The sequence below is a fragment of the Columba livia genome, chromosome 19 (genome assembly GCF_036013475.1).
Source record: "Columba livia isolate bColLiv1 breed racing homer chromosome 19, bColLiv1.pat.W.v2, whole genome shotgun sequence".
Taxonomy (NCBI): Eukaryota; Metazoa; Chordata; class Aves; order Columbiformes; family Columbidae; genus Columba; species Columba livia.
In genome coordinates, this window is record NC_088620.1 from 2177047 (window position 1) to 2201830 (window position 24784).

Consider the following 24784-nt stretch of genomic DNA (forward strand, 5'->3'; position numbering starts at 1 on the left):
TGAGAGGGTTTCTTCTAAATAAAGCCCAAATCACTGTATAAATATCAAGTCTGCTCTGGTAATAGCCGTGTTTGGTTGTTTTGTTGTCCGTGCTTTATGTATCTGTTTATATGCCATATTAGTCTGTCAGTGTAAAATGGGTTTTACTCTGGAGCATTCTATGTCGCTTTGGAAATACGTACTACATTGAATCATGATAATACAGTAGGCCTCAATTGCCACCATTTTCACGGGAGTGTTGAAATAAATCTCACGTAAAGTTTTGGGTGGTGTTTGGAAACTGTACAAATAGCTGTGAAATGTAGGGCCTTGTTTGGCATTAGTGGTAGATATTTGGGCATTAGTTTTAATAATATTAAGCAATTTGCATTACGTGTACATTATTGTATAGATTTCATCCTATATATTGTTGCTTCCCTTGTAAGCTTATTGTGTATGTTGAGAAGCGCATGTTTGCCTTCTTGTAATTTGATTTCCTATTGATCAGAAATAGTTTTGTAAATGTCTTTCCCGTAAATGTTGGCTACTGTATTTGTTTAAACTCAAGAAGTCTTGCACAACTTCAGTTTAACTTTTCACAAACTCATTTGCTGAGGTCCTGTGCTCACATATCAGACATCAAGGTTTTGTCTCTAATGCTTTTTTTTGCAAATGCTGTGTAAAATAGTACATCTTGAGAGGTGCCCTCATATTTTCATATTGCAGTTTTATTTGTAGTGGAAGTACTCAGAAAGTTGGCATAACCAGGAATACAAGTGGCTAAAAGGAATTTGCAAGTGAAGGATTATTAAAACAAAAAATATTCTGGTCTAACCATATCAGCACATTATGTTTGATAGAATTAAAATGCTTTTTTTCCCTTCAAATGGAAATTTAAAATGACTTGGGTTTAAATAAAAATTATTTTCTGAAGGACAAACAGTCTAATTTTTGTTGGGTGTTTTTTTGCCAACTCTGAAAATGATATTTTTAATGTAGCTATCAGAGGGAGGGACTGACACCGGATTGCTCTGAACAGATTAAAAAATTGAAATTTTGGATTTAAAAATTCCTAAGTTTAGCTGTTGTGGCTTCCTGGGGGCAATAATGTTTTAGTAGAAGATGATCTGCAATTAATTATTAACTGCGAGCGGAGCATGTTGGTGGTGTTTCTGTTCACCGACAGCAGAAGCCAAACACAGTTTAATCCAGAATCGTTAGCATTTATGGTTTGCTGTTTGTTGTCATAGACACTATGACTATTTTAATGTGGTTTTTTGTTTTTCTGTTTTCTGGAACAACTTTTGGCCAAGAGAAAACGTAAGTAAAGCAAATCTAGAATTTACTGGAAATGTGATTTGATTGTTGCCTGCTATTTTAGGTAAATAGATACAGTTTCAGTAGAACCAATACAAAAGGTGCTGTCCAAACGGATGTGTTTTCACAAGCAAAATTCTCACTGGTCCGTGTGGGACTAATGCTAGAAAAATGGCTGATGCTTCTGGAATTACTGTATTTGCTGCCACAGAATGAGATTTTCTGCATTGTGTGAAGACAGATACTTTCTTACAGTCTGATGAAAGCTCTTACTTAAATATTTATTTTACAGTTGTAGTTGGTGGCGCTTTTTTGATTCTTATATCTGTTAATAATGGTGTATAGAAAGCAGCCAACCTAAGTGCTTTTGGCATTTCAGAAAAAGAAGGGCACATATATCAAGTGTTTTGTTCAATGGCAAGTATTTTAGATACATTATGTGGCCAGGTACTAAAGCCTGGCTTGTACTTTTGTGGAGCGATGCATACTTTAGTTTATAAAGTGCTGAAGAAATTAGAGTATTCCTGCACAAATTTGTTCGCGTTAGGCTTTACTGTAAGTGGCCTCATTCATTGCAGTAAGAACTGGCGGGGAAACAACACAGGTGTGCTGTTTGGAGGGTTAGTGTTTTGGGGTTTAATTTGGCAAAAGGAATAATTATTTCCATGTAAATAACCTGTTTTAGTAGTCCAGCTTTTGTGTCTGCAAAATCAAATCCATAAGCATTACCTAAGCTGTTCACAGAATCACAGTATCACAGTATGTTTGGGATTGGAAGGGACCTCAAAAGATCATCCAGTCCAATCCCCCTGTTGGAGCAGGAACGCCCAGGTGAGGTCGCACAGGAAGGTGTCCAGGCGGGTTGGAATGTCTGCAGAGAAGGAGACTCCACAACCCCCTGGGCAGCCTGGGCCAGGCTCTGTCACCCTTGTCCTACCATTGGTTGTCACCGAGAAGAGCCTGGCTCCATCCTCCTGACACTCACCCTTTATATATCTGTAAACATTAATGAGGTCACCCCTCAGTCTCCTCTTGTCCAGCTCCAGAGCCCCAGCTCCCTCAGCCTTTCCTCACACGGGAGATGCTCCACTCCCTCCATCATCTTTGTTGCCCTACGCTGGACTCTCTCCAGCAGTTCCCTGTCCTGCTGGAACTGAGGGGCCACAACTGGACACAATATTCCAGGTGTGGTCTCCCCAGGGCAGAGCAGAGGGGCAGGAGAACCTCTCTGACCTACTGACCACCCCCTTCTAACCCACCCCAGGTACCATTGGCTTCCTGGCCACAAGGGCCCAGTGCTGGCTCATGGTCACCCTGCTGTCCCCAGGACCCCCAGGTCCCTTTCCCCTACACTGCTCTCCAACAGGTCGTTCCCCAGCTTATACTGGAACCTGGGATTGTTCCTACTGTTATTTGGTAATGTTACATTACAGTTTTCATAAAAATTATAATGACTGGGGATCTATTGTTTTTAACTAGTGTCTTTGAGTAACTTTACCTGATAATCTTGTTTGCTCCAACAGTGAATTACAAATGGAAGTAAGAAGTCCAAAGGAAGTGTAGTTACATTGTCCTTTTATTGTTTTATATTTCATATGCAGGTATGTTCTTACAGCACCAAAGATCTTCCGAGCTGGGGCATCTGAGAAAGTCGTAGTTCAAGCTTTTGGTTTTGAGAAGGAATTTCCAGTCAATATTGCCATAAAAAGCTTTCCAGATAAGATTACTGTTTATTCTTCTGATCGTATTTCTTTAACTCCAGCCAACAAATTCCAGGATGCTGCAACTTTAACAGTAAGGAATTCAGGCTTTACTTGCAGTGTTTTTATTGTCACATTTGCTATTTGAGTTCTGGACGTATATAAAATGCAAGATTTCAAAATATCTGTTTGTAGCTTAATACTCCAGACTGTCATCTATGACGTAAGCAAGAATAAGCCCTTGTGGGTGTTGATGTTTTTATTTAATAATAATTAACAAAAGAACACTAATTGCTATTCAGATAATCTTTTCAACAAAAAATACTGTAGAGAAAACTACTTGAAAAATAATTTAATATTATTTTAAAATCTTTAATCTTCCCCAGCTTCAACCAGCAGATTTACCAAGAACAGAGAATTCAGTCAATTACGTGTATTTGGAAGCTGTTTCTCCACATTTTACAAGACTGAAAAAAATTCCTGTTTCCTATGAGAACGGGTTTCTTTTTATTCATACAGACAAACCAATTTATACTCCTGATCAGTCAGGTAAATAATGCTCATTTCTCTTGGCTGTTACTTACTTTTTAAAGTCTGTTGACATTGCCAAGGAATTGGGATTTAAATATCATTTGAGATTTATTGTAATAATTTTTACAGTGAAAGTCAGAGTTTACTCTCTGAATGAAGAACTGCAGCCAGCTCGGCGTGAAACTGTCCTAACCTTTGTGGTAAGTTATCATGGATTTCATTATTATTCTTCTGTATATCACAAAAACAATAAATGTAGTTGGAGAGTAAATCGGGATTGCAATCGATATTTAACAAAACTGTTAGATATGTTTGCAGGTAGCCAGACATCTTTGAATAGATCTAAAAATGACTTTTGCTTTTTAAGTCCAGATCTGAAGTTGTTACAGAAGGGAAGATAAAAATAATGTGGATTATCTTTAACAGGAAAGGATTTTTGAGGGATTTTTAATAATACGGTTTTCATACTGTTGTTTATTTCATTGAAGATATAAAATAATCAGTGTCTATCATACTGTATTTTTTAGCCTTTAATAATAGGGTTGGTATTACAGTAACTTTTCTGCAATTTCGAGCATTGTGTAGTAACAGCCATTAATTGTAAGGACCACAAGAAAATGTTCTATCAGGATGTCGGTCCGAGTTGTTTCTAAATTGATTGTGTTCTTTTGCTGTGAAACGAGCAGAAGTCTTAGAAGAATACGTTATGGGCAGGTTTCCACTGAAATCACTGAATGGAGATTTTCCTTTTGATGACAATGATCTGTAGCTGCTGACTCTTTCCTGTTATGATTTAAAGGATCCTGAAGGAGTAAAAGTGGATATTGTAGAAGAAGAAGATTTCACTGGAATAGTTTCTTTTCCTGACTTCAAGATTCCTCCTAATCCTAAGTAGATTTATTTATTGCTTTTTGAGAATTATTAACATAATATTACCTTTTCTTAGACTGCTAGATTGTCTTTTGCCTTTTTTTTTTTATTTAATTTCAAGATATTGCATTTGCAGACTACAAAATGTGTCTCTGCTTGTAACTATACAACAAAAATAGTTATCGTATAAATAATGGCGTATTCTTTTCCAGTTTATTTCAGTGCTTTAAAATAACTTTCAATAATTATTAAAGTATCAAAGCAGAATCTTCTCAAAGTAGGCATTGGACTTGTGCAAAAACTGGGTGCAGAATTTTTCTCTCTACATAATTATTAACATGAAATATTGTTAAGTAGTAATACTAATTTTTGTCTTTGACATTAATTTTTATCTTTAAAAATGTTTGTTGCCATTTTGTAGGTATGGAATTTGGAAGATTGAAGCCAAGTATAAGAAGAATTTCATAACCTCAGCTGTTGCAAAATTTGAGGTTAAGGAATATGGTAAGTTGTGCCCGTACTGTGAACCTTTATTTTTATATATTTTTTTCAGTGAAATCACAGAATCCCAGAATGTCAGGGTTTGGAAGTGACCTCAAAAGCTGATCCAGTGCAATCCCCCCATGGAGCAGGAACACCCAGATGAGGTTACACGGGAAGGTGTCCAGGAGGGTTTGGATGCCTCCAGAGTAGGAGACTCCTGCAGATAACTTAGGGCTTTAGGACTTGTGCTTCGTTGTGCACCAGCTGACAGCTGTGTTTTGGGGCTATAATACTGTAAATCAAATCACTCTAAACCAACATGATTCTTTGGTTATACAGAGGTGTTTTTCTGGGTACCCGTGGCTCAGTGTACAAAACCACATCTAAGTGGCTTTTTCTTTTCTACTCAATTTGCAGCAATGCCAAGCTTTTCCATCACCATAGAGCCAGAAAGTAACTTTATTAGTTCTGATAAATTTGAGAGCTTCAGGATTGTTGTGAAAGCCAGGTAAGGAAATTTGGCTTTAGTTTCTACATATGTGTGTACCTCTTCTTCTTTTATCTGAGGAATGATTCTCCCATGTCCAGAAGTTTCCTCTTTTACTTCCTCAAGAAGCCCTATTGTCAGAATCCTTTAAGCTCTGTAAGACAACTAAGTGACCCTTTTTAGAACTCTTATAAAGTGATGATTTTTCAACAGAAGTGTTTAAAACTGCACAGACATTTGTTTTCTGTCTCTTGCCTAGGAAATTTCTTTTCTTCAAAAACAAATGCTTTGTTGCAGCCATTAAAGTATTCTGAAAAGTATTTATATTGTTGTTTTGTTCTCAGCTATTTTTATAACAAAAGGCTTCCAAGTGCTGATGTTTTTCTTCGTTTTGGAATAATAGAAGAAAGCGAAAAAAGGATGATGCCTCGTGCAATGCATGTAACTAGGGTAAGAAGAAACAAGCCTAGTTTGTATAGATTTCATATGCTGAGTTCAGAACTGATCCAATTCCACTAAAGCTTTCCCGTTAAATTTTATGAGAACGGGCTCCAACTCCTAGTTCGCATTGACAGCTATTCAGTGTCAGCTTTTCCTACGTAATCCTACCACTGGGGTCATAGAAATGCACTTTAAAATGAAACTCAGAGGCAGCATCTGAGACAGAATGTAATTTCAATCTGGCCTTTTTGATGTAGTCACTGAAGAATTATAAAAGGCATTATCGTTCGTCATTTAGTGAAGATATCTTGGTGTTATTGCTTCCTCTTGTTGGGCCTGCACGCAGACTTTGCAATATGTGCTTTTGGTTGATTAATTATCAGCAATTTCAGGGAATAAAGAATTCTTCATTAAAACATCTCCACCTTTGATTTCCTCTGAAAATGGACAATGGACAGAAACCTGCTGAATATAGGATTTATGTATAGTGCGTCTATATAGTATATCTAAGTTATTGACTATTAAATATTGACTTGTATTTCTTCTCCAGATTGAAAATGGAGTTGCTGCGATCAATTTTAACAGTAAGCAAGCAGTGAGTTTTATAGGGTTTCAAAGTCTGGAAGAATTGGATGGGTCATATTTATATATTGTGGCATCAGTGTTGGAGTCCGAGGGTAAGTAGCTTTTTATTTTTTTTTAACATATCTGCAAATGTAAACAGAGAGAGTCGGTCAATGAGCAGAGTCCAGTTGAGGCCTGTGTCTAGTGCAGTGCCTCAGGGGTCAGTACTGGGGCCTATTTTATTCAATATATTCATCAATGATTTGGACGAGGGAATAGAGTGACTGTCAGCAGGTTTGCTGATGACACCAAGCTGGGAGGAGTGGTGACACTGGAAGCTGTGCTGCCATCAGAGACCTGGACAGGCTGGAGAGTTGGGCAGGGAAAAATTTGATGAAATATAACAAGGGCAAGTGTAGAGTCTTGTATCTGGGCAGGAACAACCCCAGGTTCCAGTATAAGTTGGGGAATGACCTATTAGAGAGCAGCGTAGGGGAAAGGGACCTGGGGGTCCTGGTGGACAGCAGGATGACCATGAGCCAGCACTGGGCCCTTGTGGCCAGGAAGGCCAATGGTACCTGGGGTGGATTAGAAGGGGGTGGTCAGTAGGTCAGAGGTCTTCTTCCAAGAACTTACAAGGAAGAATAGTCCATCTGTCCCTGTAAAAGTGCTTTGGGGTTAAACCTTTTTTCTTTCTGGCTGTTTGTTTGCACACTAGTGCTAGGAGGTGACTATTTAGATGCAAGGGCTTCACTATAACAGACAGATTGTGCTGCTCTTTGAAGGCAAGTAGAGAAAACACAGGTTCTAGGATGTGATTATTAAAAGGGGCATCATATTTTGTCAGGTGGCCTCAGCGGTGAAGCAGAATTTGCTGGAGTCAGGTTTGCTGTATCTCCTTACAAATTGAGTTTGATTGCTACTCCTCTCTTTGTGAAGCCTGGGCTCCCATTCTTCATTAAGGTTAGTTAACGTAAGCAGTATCATTGCACATTACAACCTAAAACCTTCAAAAGCCTTATTCTTTTTTCTGTGTACTACTGTAGGTCTTAACTTGCTTTTAATGTCCATTGTCCGTTCACACTTTTTTCATTTGCTGTTGTAGAAGCTCTTAGCAGCTTGAAAGTCTTCTCCTTGAAAAATGTCTCCATTTGTATAGGAAATGTTCTCTATTGTGATGAACAGGTGCAGGTGAAAGATACAGGAGATCACTTTGTTGGAAATGTCCCTATAACCATCTCTGCAAAATCGGTCAGTGAACAAACAGATGAGACCGAGTTGATATCGGAGCATTCGGAGTCTAGGAGAAGAAAAACAAGTACGAATGATGGAACTGCTTTGTTTGTTGTTAATATCCCATCTGACTGCAAAATATTGGAATTTCAAGTGAGTTAAATTGTTCCATTAATTTATTTCTTCAAGAGTTTAATCCTGTACTTTCATGACTGTACAACACTGCTGGGAAGATTTTACACTCCAGAGTTAATAGTTTATGAACTTAGAGACTGTTACAAATAATCACTTATGAAATGTAAGTGCTATAATGAAACACTACTTCTCTATTAAATTCTATATTAATTATTCTGAAACAAAATATCCTAATTTGTCACATTTCTTTCATAATAATTATTAACTAAGAAGCTAAATGAATTGTGTGAAAACAAATCTCTCAGAGAGCTTCCCTGGCTGCGTAGGGAGGCATATCATTATCCTTTTCTTCTCTCTTTGTTTATGTAAGTGCTTCTACACCAGCATTTTAGAAGCAACTTGATATTTATAGATCTTTCTATTAAAGAAAATATAGAAATCTTGAGTTGGATTTTGTTTTATGAATCTCTCCGAATAATATGTTACAGAATGCTTTTAATACTGTTTTCTTAAGTATAATTCTGTACTTAACTATTTAGTAGCCAGGAGACGCAGTTTTTTGTTTCCTCCTTTACTAACAAAAATTTCAGTCATTTATTATCTTTTCAGGTAAAAACTGCAGATCCACATCTCTCAGATGAAAACCAAGCAAGTAAAACCTATGAAGCGAAAGCTTATTCCTCCTTAAGTCAGAGTTATCTATATATTGACTGGGCTTCAAACCACAAAATACTAGAAGTGGGAGATTTCGTAAATATCAAAGTATATCCACACAGTCGGTATATTCATAAAATACATCACTACAGCTATTTGGTGAGTAACAGATGTTCCTACACAAAATACTGGATTGTGATTTAATGTATGGTCCTAGCTGAAAAACCTCAACAATCAAGAATTATCCTCAGCATATAGAATACACGCAGCTCCAACAACTATTCCTTCCACATACCATCTGTCAGACTTACAGTAAAAAAATCAGTAATAGGCTCATGTTTGAATGATAATATTAAGTCTCCATTGTTTTGAATTCTCATCTGACATAGACTGGGATTAAGAACAAGTAGTGCTAGTCGGGAGCTGAAATAGAGAGGAAGATGCACAGAGACAAAACTTCCTTTGAGGTGGTGAGGGACAGAGCGACCTTCCCTTGAACTACACCCACTGGTCCCAAATGCGTTTGTGTTGGATTGTATCAAAACGCAAGTAATTATTACATGTAAGAAACATATTAAATCTATAAAGTTACTTTTTTTAATTCTCCATCATTTTCCTCTTACAGATCACATCGAAAGGGAAGATAGTAAGCTTTGGAACTCAGAAGAGAATGAAGGATTTGGAATATGAACATCTAACTTTTCAGATAACCCAAGAAATGGTTCCTTCAGCACGTCTTATTGTTTATTACATAGTCATGGGAGAAGAAGCTGCTGAGTTAGTAGCTGATTCGATTTGGCTGAATGTGGAACAGAAGTGTGGGAATAGTCTTGATGTGAGTAGCAAGCTAAGTGCTAAAATTTGTGGGTGTGCATTCATTTTATGGTCAGATTTCAGCTTGGAATTACACGCGTTCTTTAGCATTTCCTCGACTTATTGAAGTGTCTGCTTCATGAGCTTTTAAATAACCAATATTTGTTTTCAATTTATAGATTAGGCTGCAGTCAAGCAAAGAGATACTGAAACCAGCAGAAGCCATATCACTTGACATGAAAACAGAATTCAGTTCCTTTGTTGCTTTGTCATCTATTGACAAGGCTGTTTATGGAGTCACAGCAAGCGGAAAGAGAGCAATGGAAAAAGTTAAGTAACAGCCACAAAAGAAAAAACAAGTTGCTATTTTGTTCGTGTTCGTATTCAGATAGCTGTTATGTGTCATGCATTAAGTAATCCTGATCTGGATGACCAGGTAGTGAGGTGGACTGCGAACTGGCTGAAGGGAAGAAGCCAGAGAGTTGTGGTCAATGGGATGGAATCCAGTTTGAGGCCTGTATCTAGTGCAGTGCCTCAGGGGTCAGTACTGGGGCCTGTATTATTCAATATGTTCATCAATGATTTGGACGAGGGAATAGAGAGACTGTCAGCAAGTTTGCTGATGACACCGAGCTGGGAAGAGTGGCTGACATGCCAGAGGCTGTGCTGCCATCAGAGACCTGGACAGGCTGGAGAGTTGGGCAGGGAAAAATTTAATGAAATAGAACAAGAGAAAGTATAGAGTCTTGTATCTGGGTAGGAACAACCCCAGGTTCCAGTGTAAGTTGGGGAATGACCTATTAGAGAGCAGCGTAAGGGAAAGGGACCTGGGGGTCCTGGGGACAGCAGGGTGACCATGAGCCAGCACTGAGCCCTTGTGGCCAGGAAGTTCAATGGTACCTGGGGTGTATTAGAAAGAGGGTGTTTAGCAGGTCCAGAGAGGTTCTCCTTCCCCTCTACTCTGCCCTGGTGAGACCACACCTGGAATATTGTGTCCAGTTGTGGCCCCTCAGTTCCAGCAGGACAGGGAACTGCTGGAGAGAGTCCAGCGCAGGGCAACAAAGATGATCAAGGGGGTGGAGCATCTCCCGTGTGAGGAAAAGCTGAGGGAGCTGGGGCTCTGGAGCTGGACAAGAGGAGACTGAGGGGTGACCTCATTAATGTTTACAGATATCTAAAGGGTGAGTGCCATGAGAATGGAGCCAGGCTCTTCTCGGTGACAACCAATGATAGGACAAGGGGTAATGGGTTCAAACTGGAACACAAGAGGTTCCACTTAAATTTGAGAAGAAACTTCTTCCCAGTGAGGGTGGCAGAGCCTGGCCCAGGCTGCCCAGGGGGGTTGTGGAGTCTCCTTCTCTGCAGACATTCAAACCCATCTAGACACTTTCCTGTATAACCTCATCTGGGTGTTCCTGCTCCATGGGGGGATTGCACTGGATGAGCTTTCGAGGTCCCTTCCCTTCCAATCCCTGACATTCTGTGATTCTGTGAAGCCTGAAAATAGGCAGTAGAGTGATTAATCTTCCAGACTGAACTGGCACTTCTGCAAGTGTAACTTTCTCATTCATCATATAATACTCCACATCTTAGTTACCTACTGATGTGTTTTTTTCCTCAGATAATGCTACAGTTGGAAAAAAGTGACCTTGGGTGCGGTGCTGGAGGAGGACGGAACAACATTGATGTATTCCGAATGGCTGGGCTTACATTCTTAACTAATGCAAATGCTGATGATTCAAATGAAGCAGGTATATTCCTTTGGTTTGATTTTATGAAATTATTTTAAAGTGGGCTATGCTGTTACAAAAAAAGCTCATGTCTTCTGTACTTACTTATTTCTTTTTGAACAGGTGAAACTTGCAATGAAGTTTTAAGAACCAAACGATCTGACTTCAAGGAAAAGATACTCAAAGAAGGTGTTACAAAAATTTAAAAGTATATAATTAAGAAAAAATAGTCCATTAGAAATCAAGAATCTGAGTGTTTGCTTACTACTTTTAATTATTGTCGTTAACTTAAAGTAGTGGAGAGAGACTGACAAATATGCAAGATGATTTTGGAGAGGACCCTATTTAAAAAGCCTCTTAGCCACATGCTGAATTTGAAGTCAACCAGATTTAAATATGTATTGAAAATACAGTATATGTCTAAGATCCTTTCTTTGTCTGAAGAGACATAGGCTGAAAACTCACAGTGCTGCCATATCCCAGTGACCAAGCCTGTCAGAAGAACCTTTGACTGTTAAAATGTAATAAAACTCCTCTTATCTAATTTATATTGTTAATTCAGAATAGCAGTGATGAATTGTGTGTCACTAGCTTTTGAATAATGACAAGTTTATATTCATCCTCAAATCTGTACCTTCGCTGAAATTCTGCAAGTTTTAAAAATACATTCAGGATAATGGGTTGAGACACATTTGAAAATAAAAAATTCATCTCAAGGAAGGGAATTATTTTATTATTATTTCAGCATCCAAATACACGCATCCAGAAGTTCGCAAATGCTGCATGGCTGGAGTGAAAGCGTATCCAGTCAGTGAGACTTGCAGTGATAGAGCTCGACGGATTCGGAGGAACGAAAAGTGCATTTCTGCATTCACAGATTGCTGTGAATTTGCAAACAGGCTGCGGGAGGAAGAGCCCAATAAACTTCTAATATTGGCGAGAATGCGTAAGTATGAGAGCTTGAACTCTGCAGTGGACGTGTGGTGAAACACTTCTAACAGAACATGGGGCAAGTGAGCAGAACACAGTATCACAAAAGAAAGAGAGAATGATTTTGAAGAGTTTCATGGAAGGCCATTGGCAGGTGGTTTGTTGTTTGCTTGGTTGCTTTATACTTGTTTTATTTATGTTCTTCAGATTTTGAGTCTGTCCTGGAACTGGATGAAGCAGAAGTTCGCAGCTACTTCCCTGAAAGCTGGTTATGGGAAGTTCACCAAGTTTCTCCAAGGTACTACTTGTCTCAGATCTGTTACCAACATTCAACTTAGTCATCAGTTTTATAGAATGTAAATGCTAAAGTTGAGGTACGTTGTGTAGCCTTAGTTGTACCTAGGATTCCCTCTAAAACACAGTCTTATACGGACAAACTATTCCTGCCACGTTTTCCTCCATGCAGGATCTGCTGTCTGGTGCCCAGATTGTTGAGTCACTCTTTCTTTCACTTTCGACCTTGTTAAATACCAGTTTTTGTAAAGTCGGCTAAAACCGTGTCTTACCAAGTCTCTCTTAGATACAGGAGTAGCTCTGGGCACATACTGCCTTTGTGCTGATGAGCTGTTGGTGCTAACAGATGGCTTTTGATAACATATAAATGTATTAATGCTTCTAAACACAGGTCAAAGACTCTGTCCGTCACCTTGCCTGATTCTCTCACTACCTGGGAAGTACAAGGTGTTGGCATTTCTGATAAAGGTGGGTAGTGCAACCTAATTAGATCGTAGCTAAAGAATTATGGAGCTTTTCCATTTGGATTTTGCAGAACCTCTCATTGCAGTATGTTATAAAATGTTAAAATGCTGGTTGATAAGCAGGAAAAGAAAGTGGTAAAGTACCTATTTTGGGAAAAAGGAAATAACTTCATTTCTTGTTATTAATGTGACTGGGAAGACAAAGTCTATTTTGTGTTCAACTGTGGCCCATAATAAATGACTAAGAAGAATGTAAGAACAAGCAGTGAGTGACTCTTCCCTGGCACAACTTTTCAGTGTCCTGCTATCACAGAATCACAGAATGTTAGGGATTGGAAGGGACCTCGAAAGATCATCCAGTCTCCCATTTCCCAAGACTTGGCAAAGATGATGAAGAGCAGCCCAGCAATGACCTCAGCCAGCTCCCTCAGCACCCGTGGGTGCATCCCATCCAGACCCATGGATTTATGGATGTCCAGATTGCCCAACTGCTCCCTAACCCAGTCCTCATCAACCCAGGCAAACTCCTCCATTGTCCTGCCTTCCTCTGGGGCCTCAGCGGTACGGGATCCTCAGGACAGCCTCCGGCAGAGCAGACAGAAACAAAGAAGACATTCAGTAACTCTGCCTTCTCTGTATCTTCTGTCACCAGGGCACCCACCTCATTCCTCAGTGGGCCTGCATTGCCTCTGGTGTTAGTTTTATCTGCCACGTATTGGAAAAAGCTCTTCTGTTGTCCTTGACCCCTCTCACCAGGTTTAATTCTAAGGAGGCCTTAGCTTTCCTAGTTGCCTCCCTACACCCTCTGACAACAGCCTTATATTCTCCCCAAGTGGCCAGCCCCTCCTTCCATGATCTAGAAACCCTCCTCTTCCACTTGAGCATACCCAGCAGTCCCCGTGTAATCAATAGCTCCGGGACCCAATGAAAGGAAGAAACAAATTTTCCCGTAGTGCTAACAGAAGAAGAGTAGGAGAAAGGAACTTGGAACAGGATGCAAAAGCCTGCTCAGTTTTAAAAAAGCTTGGACAATTTGAAAATACGTATTGGAAAATGACACAGCATCAGTAAAGGTGGCAAGTATGGGAAGACTTTTTCGAACTTGTTCATCAGATGGGTGGATCGGATAATCTGCTTTTATATTTTTAATTTTCGTAGGTATATGTGTTGCTGCGCCGCTCGAAGTGCCAGTTGTAAAAGATATCTTCCTGAGCGTTTATGTTCCTTATTCTGTGGTGCGAGGAGAACAAATTGAATTAAAAGGATCAGTTTATAACCACAGAGATTCTCCAATTAAGGTAATTTGTGGTCTTAGTGACTTCTACATTTCCCCTGGGAGTATCCAGGATCTGCTCCTTGGATCAGATTTCTCCATCCTTCAGCTGGAGTTAGATATGATTTACATAACCGTGTAACAATGAACTCCAGTCATTAATTGTTTCATTTCCAGCCATTCCACTGATTACAATGTTGTTGTGCTCTTGCAGCTTTGCCTCATGGAAGTTAAAATACAATTTTTCTATTCTAGTTGTTTGGACACAGTGTCAAAAGTAGTGGGGCTTTTTGAATGACCTGCTCCAGAGCTCACGGGTTACGTTGTCCAGGGATTGACTAGAAAAAGGTCTATTTTTCAAGCAATACATTCAGAAGTGCAAAATTACGGTTGAAAAAATTTGAGTACAGTATGCAAAGGTGTGTATATGAAGCCCAGTATAGGTGTTGCTAATGTTAGTGTGTCTCTAGTGCAAGTAATTCCCAAGTTAGTAACACTTGGTTATTGCAAACAGCAAAGTAGGATTACAGTGTAGAATGCTCGTAGTATTTCAGTGGCTTTAGTATTTCTCTGGTGTTGTACCTGTCATGGAGGTGAAACATATAAATTCCTTCCACATTGCAGTTCTGTGTTAAAATAGCAGCTGGAAATGGAATCTGTGCTTTTGATTCTGCAACTGCTGGATCGAGGATGCACAGTTGTAATCTTAAAAATCTCGATGGTGGTTCTTCGGCCCCGGTTACGTTCAGAATACTTCCGCTGGAATTAGGTCTTCACACGATCAACTTCACATTGCTGACAGCCAGGAACAGTGAAATTGTCGTTAAAACGCTACGCGTAATGGTAAGAAAAAAAAATCAGAATGTTTGGAATGTTCTTGACTTTCATATTGATTCAGCAAAAAAATATATTAAATCAATATATAAATATTGATTTGTTTTAATATTGTCAGAGTCCAAAATATTGTGTGGTATCCTTGAATTCACTGAGGTGTATGCAGTGGAAAAACGCATGACTGAGTATTTGAGTAAGCACATTTTACATCTTGCATATAGGAACTGTGATAAAGATATGGATAGATTATAACTTAGTAAGCACGGAGAATACTGTGAGTTACTTGGTCTGGATTTTCAACTGCTTAAGCATACTTTGTTGAAAGACCGTTTTATTGTCATTTTATACTTTCCTAGGCTTTTGTTTAAATCTTTTGTTAAATATTCTTAAGAATTTGGGGAGACAGATGACTTAAGTATGTAGAACAGTTAATTAACAATCAACTGCAGAGGAAGTAGAAGGCAGAAATACTATGGTTTTAAACTGTTGTTTCAGCTAATAAATTTCCTTAAGCAAAAGTATTTTCATGTTCTACTTCTTTCCTCTTAATGATTTCAGCCAGAAGGTGTTAAGAAAGAGCTGCATGCAGGTTTCACTTTGGATCCACAGGGTGTTTATGGTAAGAGAATTATCACATCTCTACTTGGTTTATTTTTTCAGCTGCTTTCTTAATGAAATTAGAGCATATTCTCATTTAACCAGAGATGAATCTGAAAGTTTAGGTCCAGATCAGACTCCTTTTTCTTAACCAAAAAGGCAAAAGAAAGATCGAAGTGTGTGCATCTGTTCTTTTTCAAAGGCTGATATAGTTTGCATGTGCATTTGGGCATATTTCTAGTTTTCACGTTATCACAAGTATTTTTGCGGCTGACTTCTCAGATAGTTGCAACCTTTACATCTGGCTATTGCATCTGAATCATCTATTGATTTAGATTGTGCCGTATGGAATATATACATTTTCATTTACAGGTTCAATCAAGAGACGACAAGAATTTCGATACAAGATCCCACTAAATCTGGTCCCCAAAACAAAAATTGATAGAAGTGTCAGTGTAAAAGGTAAATTGAATTGAAACTTCTAGTCTACTGCATGTGTACTTTCTGTATATTTCTCTTTCTCCTGTTTCATATTCCTTTGTTTAAATTTGTCTCATTTTATTCCTAGGTTCTCCCTTTGAGAAAAGGCTTTGCAAATCCCCTTTTTGTGTAGAATTTTGTGTAGAACTCCTATAGAATGATTACTTATAAGTATCAGATTCTGCCCTTGGATTGACTTTCATCATCTCTCATTTAAATAACTTTCGTTTTTTGGTTTCCACAGGGCATCTTATGGGTGAAGCAATTGCCACAGTCCTCAGTCCCAGCGGTCTGGGTGTTCTCACTGCTCTGCCGAAGGGCAGCGCCGAGGCCGAGCTCGTGAGCATCGCCCCGGTGTTCTATGTGTTCCACTACTTGGAAGAGTCAAATAACTGGCATTTACTGGGTCCCGAAACCTTAACTTCAAGAACTCGACTGAGGCGGAAGATGAAAGAAGGTAGAAAAATATTACTGCTTCTCTTGCTTCAGAGTTGTAGAGGAGCAGAGACTTTGCTGAATGAGAAAGATATCTGAATGAAAAAATACAATTTTAATAGAAATCTGGTTTTGTAACTTATTTCCTGCCTAATATTTTCCTTAGGAATTGTAAGCATCTTGTCATTCAGAAATTCTGACTTCTCATATAGCATGTGGAAGAATGGGCAAGCTAGCACATGGTGAGTTAAAAAGATCTTTTGATTAGAACGGATGGAAAAGGCTTGTTTCACTCCTTGCTTTCACATTATAACTAATTTTTGAAGGGTGATACTTTCTAGTAAGTATGAGACGTGAGCTTGATGGTAGATTTAAATGGTGCTTACAACTTAAAGAATATCTTTTGATTGCTTGTTTTCACTTGCCAAATCATATTCTGAAACGTGAGAGCAGCCTCACAATCACAGGCCCTGGTTGTGCTGGGGATTTTAACTTCCCTGATGTTCGCTGGAAGGACGACTCGGCCGGCAGCCACAGTCCAGGAGGTTCCTCCAGCGCCTTGATGAGAACTTTGTGATGCAAAGGGTGGAGGAGCCGACTAGAAGAGGCGCACTGCTGGACCTCATCCTCACTAACGAGGAGGGGCTGGTTGAAGCGGTAAAGGCTGAGGGCTGCCTTTCAAGGTCCCTTCCAATCCCTAACATTCTGGGATTCTCTAATCATGATTTAAAATTCAGTAAGCATTGCCCATTTGTTAACATAAATTCAAGATTCATCTGCAATATTTGTTTGAGCTTTGGGAATGTGTAAAATACCTAAATCATAAATAATGCAAATTTGTGCCTAGCCTGTAGCAATGTAGCAGTATCTGCTAATCAAAACCAATATGTTTTGTTTGATTTCCTTGGCAGGTTGACAGCTTTTGCTTTAAGGATTCTTGGACAAGTTAATCAATACATAAATCTTGATCAAATTTCTGTTTGTAACTCACTTCTGTGGTTGATAGAAAACTGTCAAATGCCGGATGGGTCATTCAGTGAATTTTCAGATTACCAACCAGTGAAACTACAGGTATGAAAACCAAGCCAAAAATGTGTGTCGGTTGATTTTACAGTATAATAGTCCTGACTTGCCAATAACCTTATATAATCTTGTCTCTTGTTACAAATAAGCTATTACCTTCAAAAGAGTCAACATATTTTCAGTTTAAACAAAACTGATATTTCTTACAGGAATTTCTGTTTCCTCACCTAAACTGTAAAAAGTTTGACAAATTAACTGTCGTTTCTAATTTTTTTATATTTACATATTTTATTTTGTAGGGTACATTACCTAGGGAAGCTAAAGAAAAATCTTTGTATCTCACAGCATTTTCTCTCATTGGAATTGAAAAGTCAATTCAAATATGTCCTACTCAGGTAAGTGATATTTTAAATTCTGCCAGCAGTCCTGTTTTCTAATTCTAATTTCTTCCATTTTCTTCAGCATTTCTTCAAAGAAATCAAGAGGCTTTTTAAATTTCAAAGATTAAGATTTATTTGCTTTGTTAGTCTTTGTCTTTCAAAATCAGTAAAAGAACAATAATGAAATTCTGGATCACTTCATCATAAGATATATCGTAGAAGATACTGTGTATACCTATATTGTCTGGACAGAAGTTGTTTCTTTAACTAGAAGTCCAAGAGGTGTAAGCTGTATCCTGCTCATCCTTTCAGAAAATCCATGACGCTAAAAATAAAGCAGGAGATTATTTGATGAAGAACGTGCGGTCTGCTCAAAGCCCCTTTACTATGGCAATCACTTCGTATGCTCTGGCTCTCATGGATTTGAACCATCTCTCCGCACGAGCGGCGTTCTCTGCACTGAAGAAAGAAGCATCTGTCATAGGTATCATTACATTCTCTCACAGTCTGTACTGTAGTTGACTCTCAGGCTGGTTTTGTAGTATTTTTAAATTCTCTAAAGTGATGGTGCTACTTGGAGAGTGAATTTCGCTGTTCCTTGCTTTGTAGTCCTGCGTGGCCTGGTATTTTCGCTAGACTGAATCCTGCTTTCAGCTTTTCAACCGCGCAGTTTCCTGAGCAGGATGCAAGTCAGCGAAGCGTCTGTCACTCCCCATCATCTCAGTTTGTTCTATCTATCGGCTTCCCTTCTGCACAATGTCCGTGGTGGGTTGCATTTGTCTGCCTCCTCATCCCTGTGGCGTGTCCACTCTCTTCATTGGCTCACAGTGGGATTTTTCACAGTATCTGCAAGTGCTCTCGCTTTTGTTCTGTTGTGTTACTAGTGTAAGAGAAGCGTATCGTCATCCTCTGTTAAATGCTGAGCGAGTCCCCGCTTTTTTCCTTGACCTTCACCTTGTGTATTCTGGAGAGAGCTGTCACTGTTTCAATCCCAAACCTTCATTTTATGCTTATGTAGGTGATCCTCCTATCTATCGTTTTTGGAAAAATACTTTCAAAACACCAGACCAACACACTCCCAGCCCTGTTACTGCACAAATGGTTGAAACTACAGCATATGCCTTGCTTACTACTCTGCTAAGAGGGGACGCAAACTACGCCAAACCAATCATCAAATGGTTGTCTGAAGAGCAAAGATATGGTGGAGGATTTTATTCAACTCAGGTAAGCTTTGAAATATTTTGTTCTCATTCTTCAAGAACCAAATCTGAGACACCTTAAGAGGGCAATATAGTGAGAAGACCACGTTGACATCCCTATCTGTGGGGTCACCATCAAATGACTCTGTTGCTACGTTGTTCTCTGGCATATACAACTTCTTTTCATGAAGTCTATTACAAACAGAAATTTGCAAGCTGATTCCGCTGACTTCAGATCTGCTGAATAAAAATAATCATAGGAGGAAAACTGTTTTCCCAAGTTTTTTGTAGAACGGAATATTTCATTTCATGACATGACGTTAGTTCTTGATTTCCACAAAAATGGAATGCAGCATAAGTAGGTATGCGGTTTTCATTGTAAAAACTGTGATAGTGTGCGTGAACAGACTAAAAGTCAAGTGAAAGTTGCCAGATTTCTGATACACTATCAACTAGTCAGTTAATATAGTGTTTAATATGTTACCAGCACATTAAGTGTTCTGCTGAGACGATGCTAAGCTGTTTAGCTAGAAATGGTTACCATGGTTAAGCGGCAGAAAATAAATCACTTTGTAATACATTTTCATTTCTTTTTCATTTCTGGAATCTATTCTTTGTCGTTGATTTCTGGCAGGACACAATTAATGCCCTTGAGGCCTTGACTGAATATTCCCTTCTTGTCAAACGGCTTAGCTTGGACATGAGTGTTAAGGTAGCGTACAAAAACCATGGAAACCTTCATCTGTTCAAACTGACAGAAGATAACTTTGTGGGAAGAACTTTAACGGTGAGTGAATAGTATCACTTTTGAAAAGTAAAAGCAGAATTCTTAGCAACTTGTTAAATAATTATTTGAACTTTGAAATTACTACTAAAGGAGCTTTTTCTTTCAGTAAATTGGTAGTAGTTTGGTTTAGTAAATGTTGAAGGATTTTACTTACCTGCTAAATCTAATGCATTTGAACAGTCATTTAAATTTACTGTCTCTGCTTGTTCCTGTGAAGTTTTTTTTTGTAGAATCTGTTTGTAGCATCAGGCCTTCACGTGTGTTTAAAATGTAGAAAGGACAAGCAGATACTCTCACCTGAATTGTTGCTGATAGTGCTGTCTTTGTCATTAACTTACATGTTTTTGTTCAATATCAATCCTTTAGGTACCTTTGGGTGATGACATCTATGTAAGCACTGGAAGCAGCACTGGCATAGCTACAGTAAATGTAAGCATGCAACCATTTTTTTAAATGGAGTCTCTAACGTGGCTCAATTCTCTGTTATCCTGGTGTTCACTCATAGTTTATAATTTATTTACCCTGCTGTGCATCCATCAAAACTAATCATGATGTACAGGCTTGTTTTTACTGCTCTGATGTTCTCCATATTGTGAGTTTTCACAGTTTTATGCCAGCTTTGAGGATTGCTTACTGCCTCTGTTTGATCTAATTTATTTGTACACGTGTAGGTGAAGACAGTGTATAACACAATTGGTACATCTGAAGAGTCGTGTAACTTCGAATTGAAGATTGTTCCAAAGAGAGCTGATGGTAAAGGGTTAATACAGTTTTAAATATTACTGCTCAGGTCGGTGCAAAGGAGGGAGTGAAAAAAAACCTTACTGCGTTTAACGAAGCGTTTCTTGTAAAGAATGGAACTGTAGTAACTTCTTCGCTTTCTAAATGCAAAACTGGAAAAGAAATTGCTAGAAACCTTTTTAGCCCTTTGTGAAAATATTGCGGTTTTGTGAATAGAATCAATTTTTAATGTATTTCTCTTAGGTGCATTTTTACTCATTTGTGGAAGAGTTTTTGCAGTTGGGGGAGTGAGGAATACAAACTTCTAGCAGAAGAAAGAAATACAATGGGGGATAGGCGGGGTTTACAGTGAGTACAAGGTACTAAGAATTCAAGTCCAGTTACAACAGGTATATAGCCACATTCTGAGCTTTTGCCATGGAGTAATTTTAATAACATAAGTACACTATAAAGTACACTGAGCATTAAAGCTGTAATTTCACCTGAATTATAAATGAAGTTCAATGTTACTTGTTTGTGGCTAGACAATGAGTTCCTATAAAAATAGCCACCAAAACAATTTAAAGAATTATCTTTCAATTATGAAAATGCTTTATGAGAATTCTGGATTGCTGCTTCTGGAGAATTAGAAAATGACTTATTTGACTCTACTTGATCTGAAAAGGTTACAGAAAAGAAGACGGTGAGCCCCTGGGGCGCTTAGAGGCTTGTGCAAAGTAAGTACAGCCAGTGGGGTTGTGCTGGTTGGTATGTGTGTGAACGGAATTAGAGACAAAAGTCATGACCTCTTTGGGAGGGTGTTTTTCTTTAATTAATATATGGGTTCTCCTGGAACACAACTATGAAGAAAAACGTCTTTCTGCATGATGTTGGCATAAATCTGAAATGATTCATCTGAACTGTTTTGCATCACTATGGGTTTACTGTGGTCTAAATGTTAGTAGAATTTACCTGAGTTTTCTCCTGGGATCACACTTGAAGATTTATTTTTAATTGCAGCTATGTTTGACATTATTTTTAATCTGTCTTAGGTACAGGCCCGGCGTGAGGGAGCCGCAGTCAGGGTCTGCTCATGCCGTGATGGATATAGGCTTGGTCAGTGGCTTGGAAGCAAATACGGAAGATTTATCTACTGTAAGTATTACAGAACTTCTTTATTTTACTGAAGGTTTTGGCAGAACTATAATATTTACTGTTCTTTTTCTGTTACTGATTACAAAACCTTCAAGATCATCCAAAAATGTTTAACTTGTACAAAAGATTTTTCTCTGTTGTTTGTTTTTTTCTGTTTCCCCTGCAGCTTGCAAGTGGAGTTGATCAGTTGATAGCAGATTATGAGATAAAAGACGGGCATGTTATTCTGCAGATAGACTCTGTATGTTACCCTTTTCATAACTGTAAGCACTACTTTAACTCTTTGGAATAGTTTTGTTTCCTTTATTGCTTGTTAACTCATGTGTCTTTCAAATAGGTGCCAGCGAATAATTTTCTCTGTGTTGAGTTCCGAATAAGTGAGCTTTTCCAGGTTGGAATGCTGAATCCTGCCACGTTCACTGTGTATGAATATCATGCGCCAGGTATGTGTTCACAGAATCACAGAATGTCAGGGATTGGAAGGGACCTCAAAAGCTCATCCAGTCCAACCCCCCGCTGGAGCAGGAACATGCAGATGAGGTTACACAGGAAGGTGTCCAGACGGGTTGGAATGTCTGCACAGAAGGAGACTCCACAACCCCCCTGGGCAGCCTGGGCCAGGCTCTGCCACCCTCACTGGGAAGAAGTTTCTTCTCAAATTTAAGTGGAACCTTTTGTGTTCCAGTTTGAACCCATTACCCCTTCTCCTGTCATTGGTTGTCACCAAGAAGAGCCTGGCTCCATCCTCCTGACACTCCTCCTTTATATATCTGTAAACATTAATGAGGTCATCTTCTGTCACCAGGGCACCCACCTTGTTCCTCAGTGGGCCTACATTGCCTCTGGTGGTAGTTTTATCTGCCATGTATTGGAAAAAGCTCTTCTGTTGTCCTTGACCCCTCTCACCAGGTTTAATTCTAAGGAGGCCTTAGCTTTCCTAGTTGCCTCCCTACACCCTCTGACAACAGCCTTATATTCTCCCCAAGTGGTCAGCCCCTCCTTCCATGATCTAGAAACCCTCCTCTTCCACTTGAGCATAACCAGCAGTCCTGTTGAACCACGCAGGTCTCCTGGCTCCCTTCCTTGACTTCCTACGTGTCGGGATGCTCTGATCTTGTGCAGAGAAAATCACTTGAGCCCCAGACTCTTTTACCATCCGTCCCAAGGCCTTGAAATCTTTTTTCATTCCATGACTTCAAATTCAAGCTTGTCTTTTAACTCTTCCTTCCTCCTTAAAAACTACATTTTTCCTTCTTCCACAGCTTTTTAATCCTTGTTATTTCAAGCTCGGGTAACTTTTGACTCGCAAAGTTTCGATCCTGATTTCTTGGACTTTGATTTTCTACATGTATTTATTGTTTCTTTTTGGATCTTCTAGATAAAAGGTGCACTATGTTTTATAACCCCTATGGAAATGAAAAACTTGTGAGATTGTGTGAAGGAGATGAATGCAAATGCATGGAAGGTAAACGTTTTTAAAGGTGTTTTCCCATTTCACTGGGTGTGAGAAGGTAGTGTAGTGCTTTGGACAAAACCACACTAAACACAAGGGAAAAATCCTCATAAGAACACAGCAGTTATCCTCTCCAAATTTTACACTTAAAAAAATAATAAAAATGCGTGCAGTATGATCGTGGATGTCTGACCGGGTTAAGTTCATGTGATTGAGGATGCTATTTTTATTTTAAATATGTTTGATTTGAGGATGTGATGACATTATCTTAACACTGGCTTTTTTCTTTCTCAATGTAGCCGAGTGCAGTAAAGTACAAGAGAGACTGGATCGGTCACTAACTGCTGACACCAGGAGAGAAGCTGCATGCCAGAGTGATATTGCATACGGTAATATTTGAATTGTCGTTTCACGTGCTCTAACTGAAATGTTTACTTGTTTACTACTGCTGCAAAACATTCTGTTCCAATTAGAACTTTAGTGATTAAAATTCAGCAGGTTTGACAGTCACATATGGTATATGAAGGTGACATTGGATCAGAGAAGAGAGAGAGCTGCCTGTACCCTCTGCTGAATCAGTCACATAACAGGGTTAGTGCACCAGTGAGCCTGAACTGATGAGTTCTGCTAATGAGCACTGTGTGTCTCTTGCTTGGCACAATTCTAATGGGATCCTGTGGCTTTGGGGTCAGAGGAAGTTGGGAGGGCATCAGATGAGAGCAGGGGTAGAGCTTCCATTGAGCACAGGTAGAATTTGTTACTATTTCTTAGCTTGACAGTGTACAGCTACCCCCATCATCTTCCCAGAAGTCACTATAGTAAAGTGGCTCCATCTGAGCATCTGTAAGAGATTTAGTATGTATTGCAGCAACGAGCAATAATAAAAAGTTTGGTTTGTGTTGTTCTACAGTTTATAAAGTGAACATCTTATCTCGCAGCGAAGAAGGTTATTTTGTCAAGTATTCTGCAACTCTTCTGGATCTCTATAAAAGAGGTGAGTGTCCTGTTGATCCCTTGGCTGTGTTTTCTGTCTAATATATGAATTACTAGGAATTCTCTTTGTGAAATTTTCCAATTCTTGACATTTTAATTCAGGGCAAGCTTTTGCTCAAAAAAATAATGAAGTAACCTTTGTTAAAAAGAAAACCTGTACAGATGTTGAATTGAGCCCAGGAGAGCAGTATTTGATCATGGGAAAAGAAGCCTTGAAGATAAGCGTTGGTTACAATTTCAAGTAAGTAACTGACCAGGAGAATATGTATAGAATTAATCTTAGTGTGTGCTGAGAAGTGACAAGTGTTTGTATGTAAAAATTCATATGTAATATATAATTGATTGAATTTTTAAAGTATTAATTCAACCAGTATTTACACAATGTGTTTTCAGATGTGTACATTTAAAACAGGATTGTGGACACAAAGCAAGCAATTTCATATTGTGTTGGGGTTTTTTTTTCTGTTTTCTGTTTTTCTCCCCAAATCTTAGCAGCAAATGATCATTTTCTGTTGTCCTCTCAGGTTCCAGTACCCTTTGGACTCCAGCACTTGGATCGAGTGGTGGCCTTCGAATACAGCATGTGCATATTGTCAGGAGTTTTTAAATACAATGGAAGATTTTACTGAAGATCTCATGATCAGTGGCTGTTGATTTACTTGTGGAATTTGAAAATTAAAACTATAGATCAAATCTCATTAAAAAGATGTTTAGTAATTCTTTTCTGAACTTAAGATTCATTTATATTAATAGTTCATCTTGAAAAATGGTCTTTGCTTGTACTCCACAGCAATATTCTTATAACATAGTAATGTTCAAGGTATGGTTTC

The 24784-nt window shown here is 38.8% G+C and overlaps 1 protein-coding gene across 1 annotated transcript; it reads left to right on the plus strand.

The window, feature by feature from the left end:
* The first annotated feature begins 1141 nt into the window (after nucleotides 1–1141).
* Nucleotides 1142–24673, plus strand: C5 (complement C5). Its single transcript, XM_005512904.3, has 41 exons — nucleotides 1142–1299; nucleotides 2898–3090; nucleotides 3383–3545; nucleotides 3657–3727; nucleotides 4327–4418; nucleotides 4819–4901; nucleotides 5298–5388; nucleotides 5712–5817; nucleotides 6359–6485; nucleotides 7220–7335; nucleotides 7558–7758; nucleotides 8350–8553; nucleotides 9020–9229; nucleotides 9387–9536; nucleotides 10829–10958; nucleotides 11061–11126; nucleotides 11683–11883; nucleotides 12075–12165; nucleotides 12553–12629; nucleotides 13784–13923; nucleotides 14523–14741; nucleotides 15291–15351; nucleotides 15702–15791; nucleotides 16054–16266; nucleotides 16411–16486; nucleotides 17156–17315; nucleotides 17567–17662; nucleotides 17960–18131; nucleotides 18666–18871; nucleotides 19481–19633; nucleotides 20000–20062; nucleotides 20305–20386; nucleotides 21039–21090; nucleotides 21406–21508; nucleotides 21675–21749; nucleotides 21846–21951; nucleotides 22887–22973; nucleotides 23261–23350; nucleotides 23872–23955; nucleotides 24057–24195; nucleotides 24479–24673. Exons 1-41 carry the CDS (start codon nucleotides 1235–1237, stop codon nucleotides 24606–24608), a joined length of 5034 nt encoding a protein of 1677 aa, XP_005512961.2. The 5' UTR covers nucleotides 1142–1234; the 3' UTR covers nucleotides 24609–24673.
* Nucleotides 24674–24784: the final 111 nt, after the last annotated feature.

Excerpts from the sequence above, each read along its gene's own strand:
- C5 (XM_005512904.3), top strand. The coding sequence starts at position 1,235 with ATGACTATTTTAATGTGGTTTTTTGTTTTTCTGTTTTCTGGAACAACT. Across the intron at positions 13,924-14,522 it reads ACAGAGATTCTCCAATTAAG|TTCTGTGTTAAAATAGCAGC; the intron begins GTAATTTGTGGT and ends TCCACATTGCAG. Across the intron at positions 16,267-16,410 it reads GAGGCGGAAGATGAAAGAAG|GAATTGTAAGCATCTTGTCA; the intron begins GTAGAAAAATAT and ends TATTTTCCTTAG.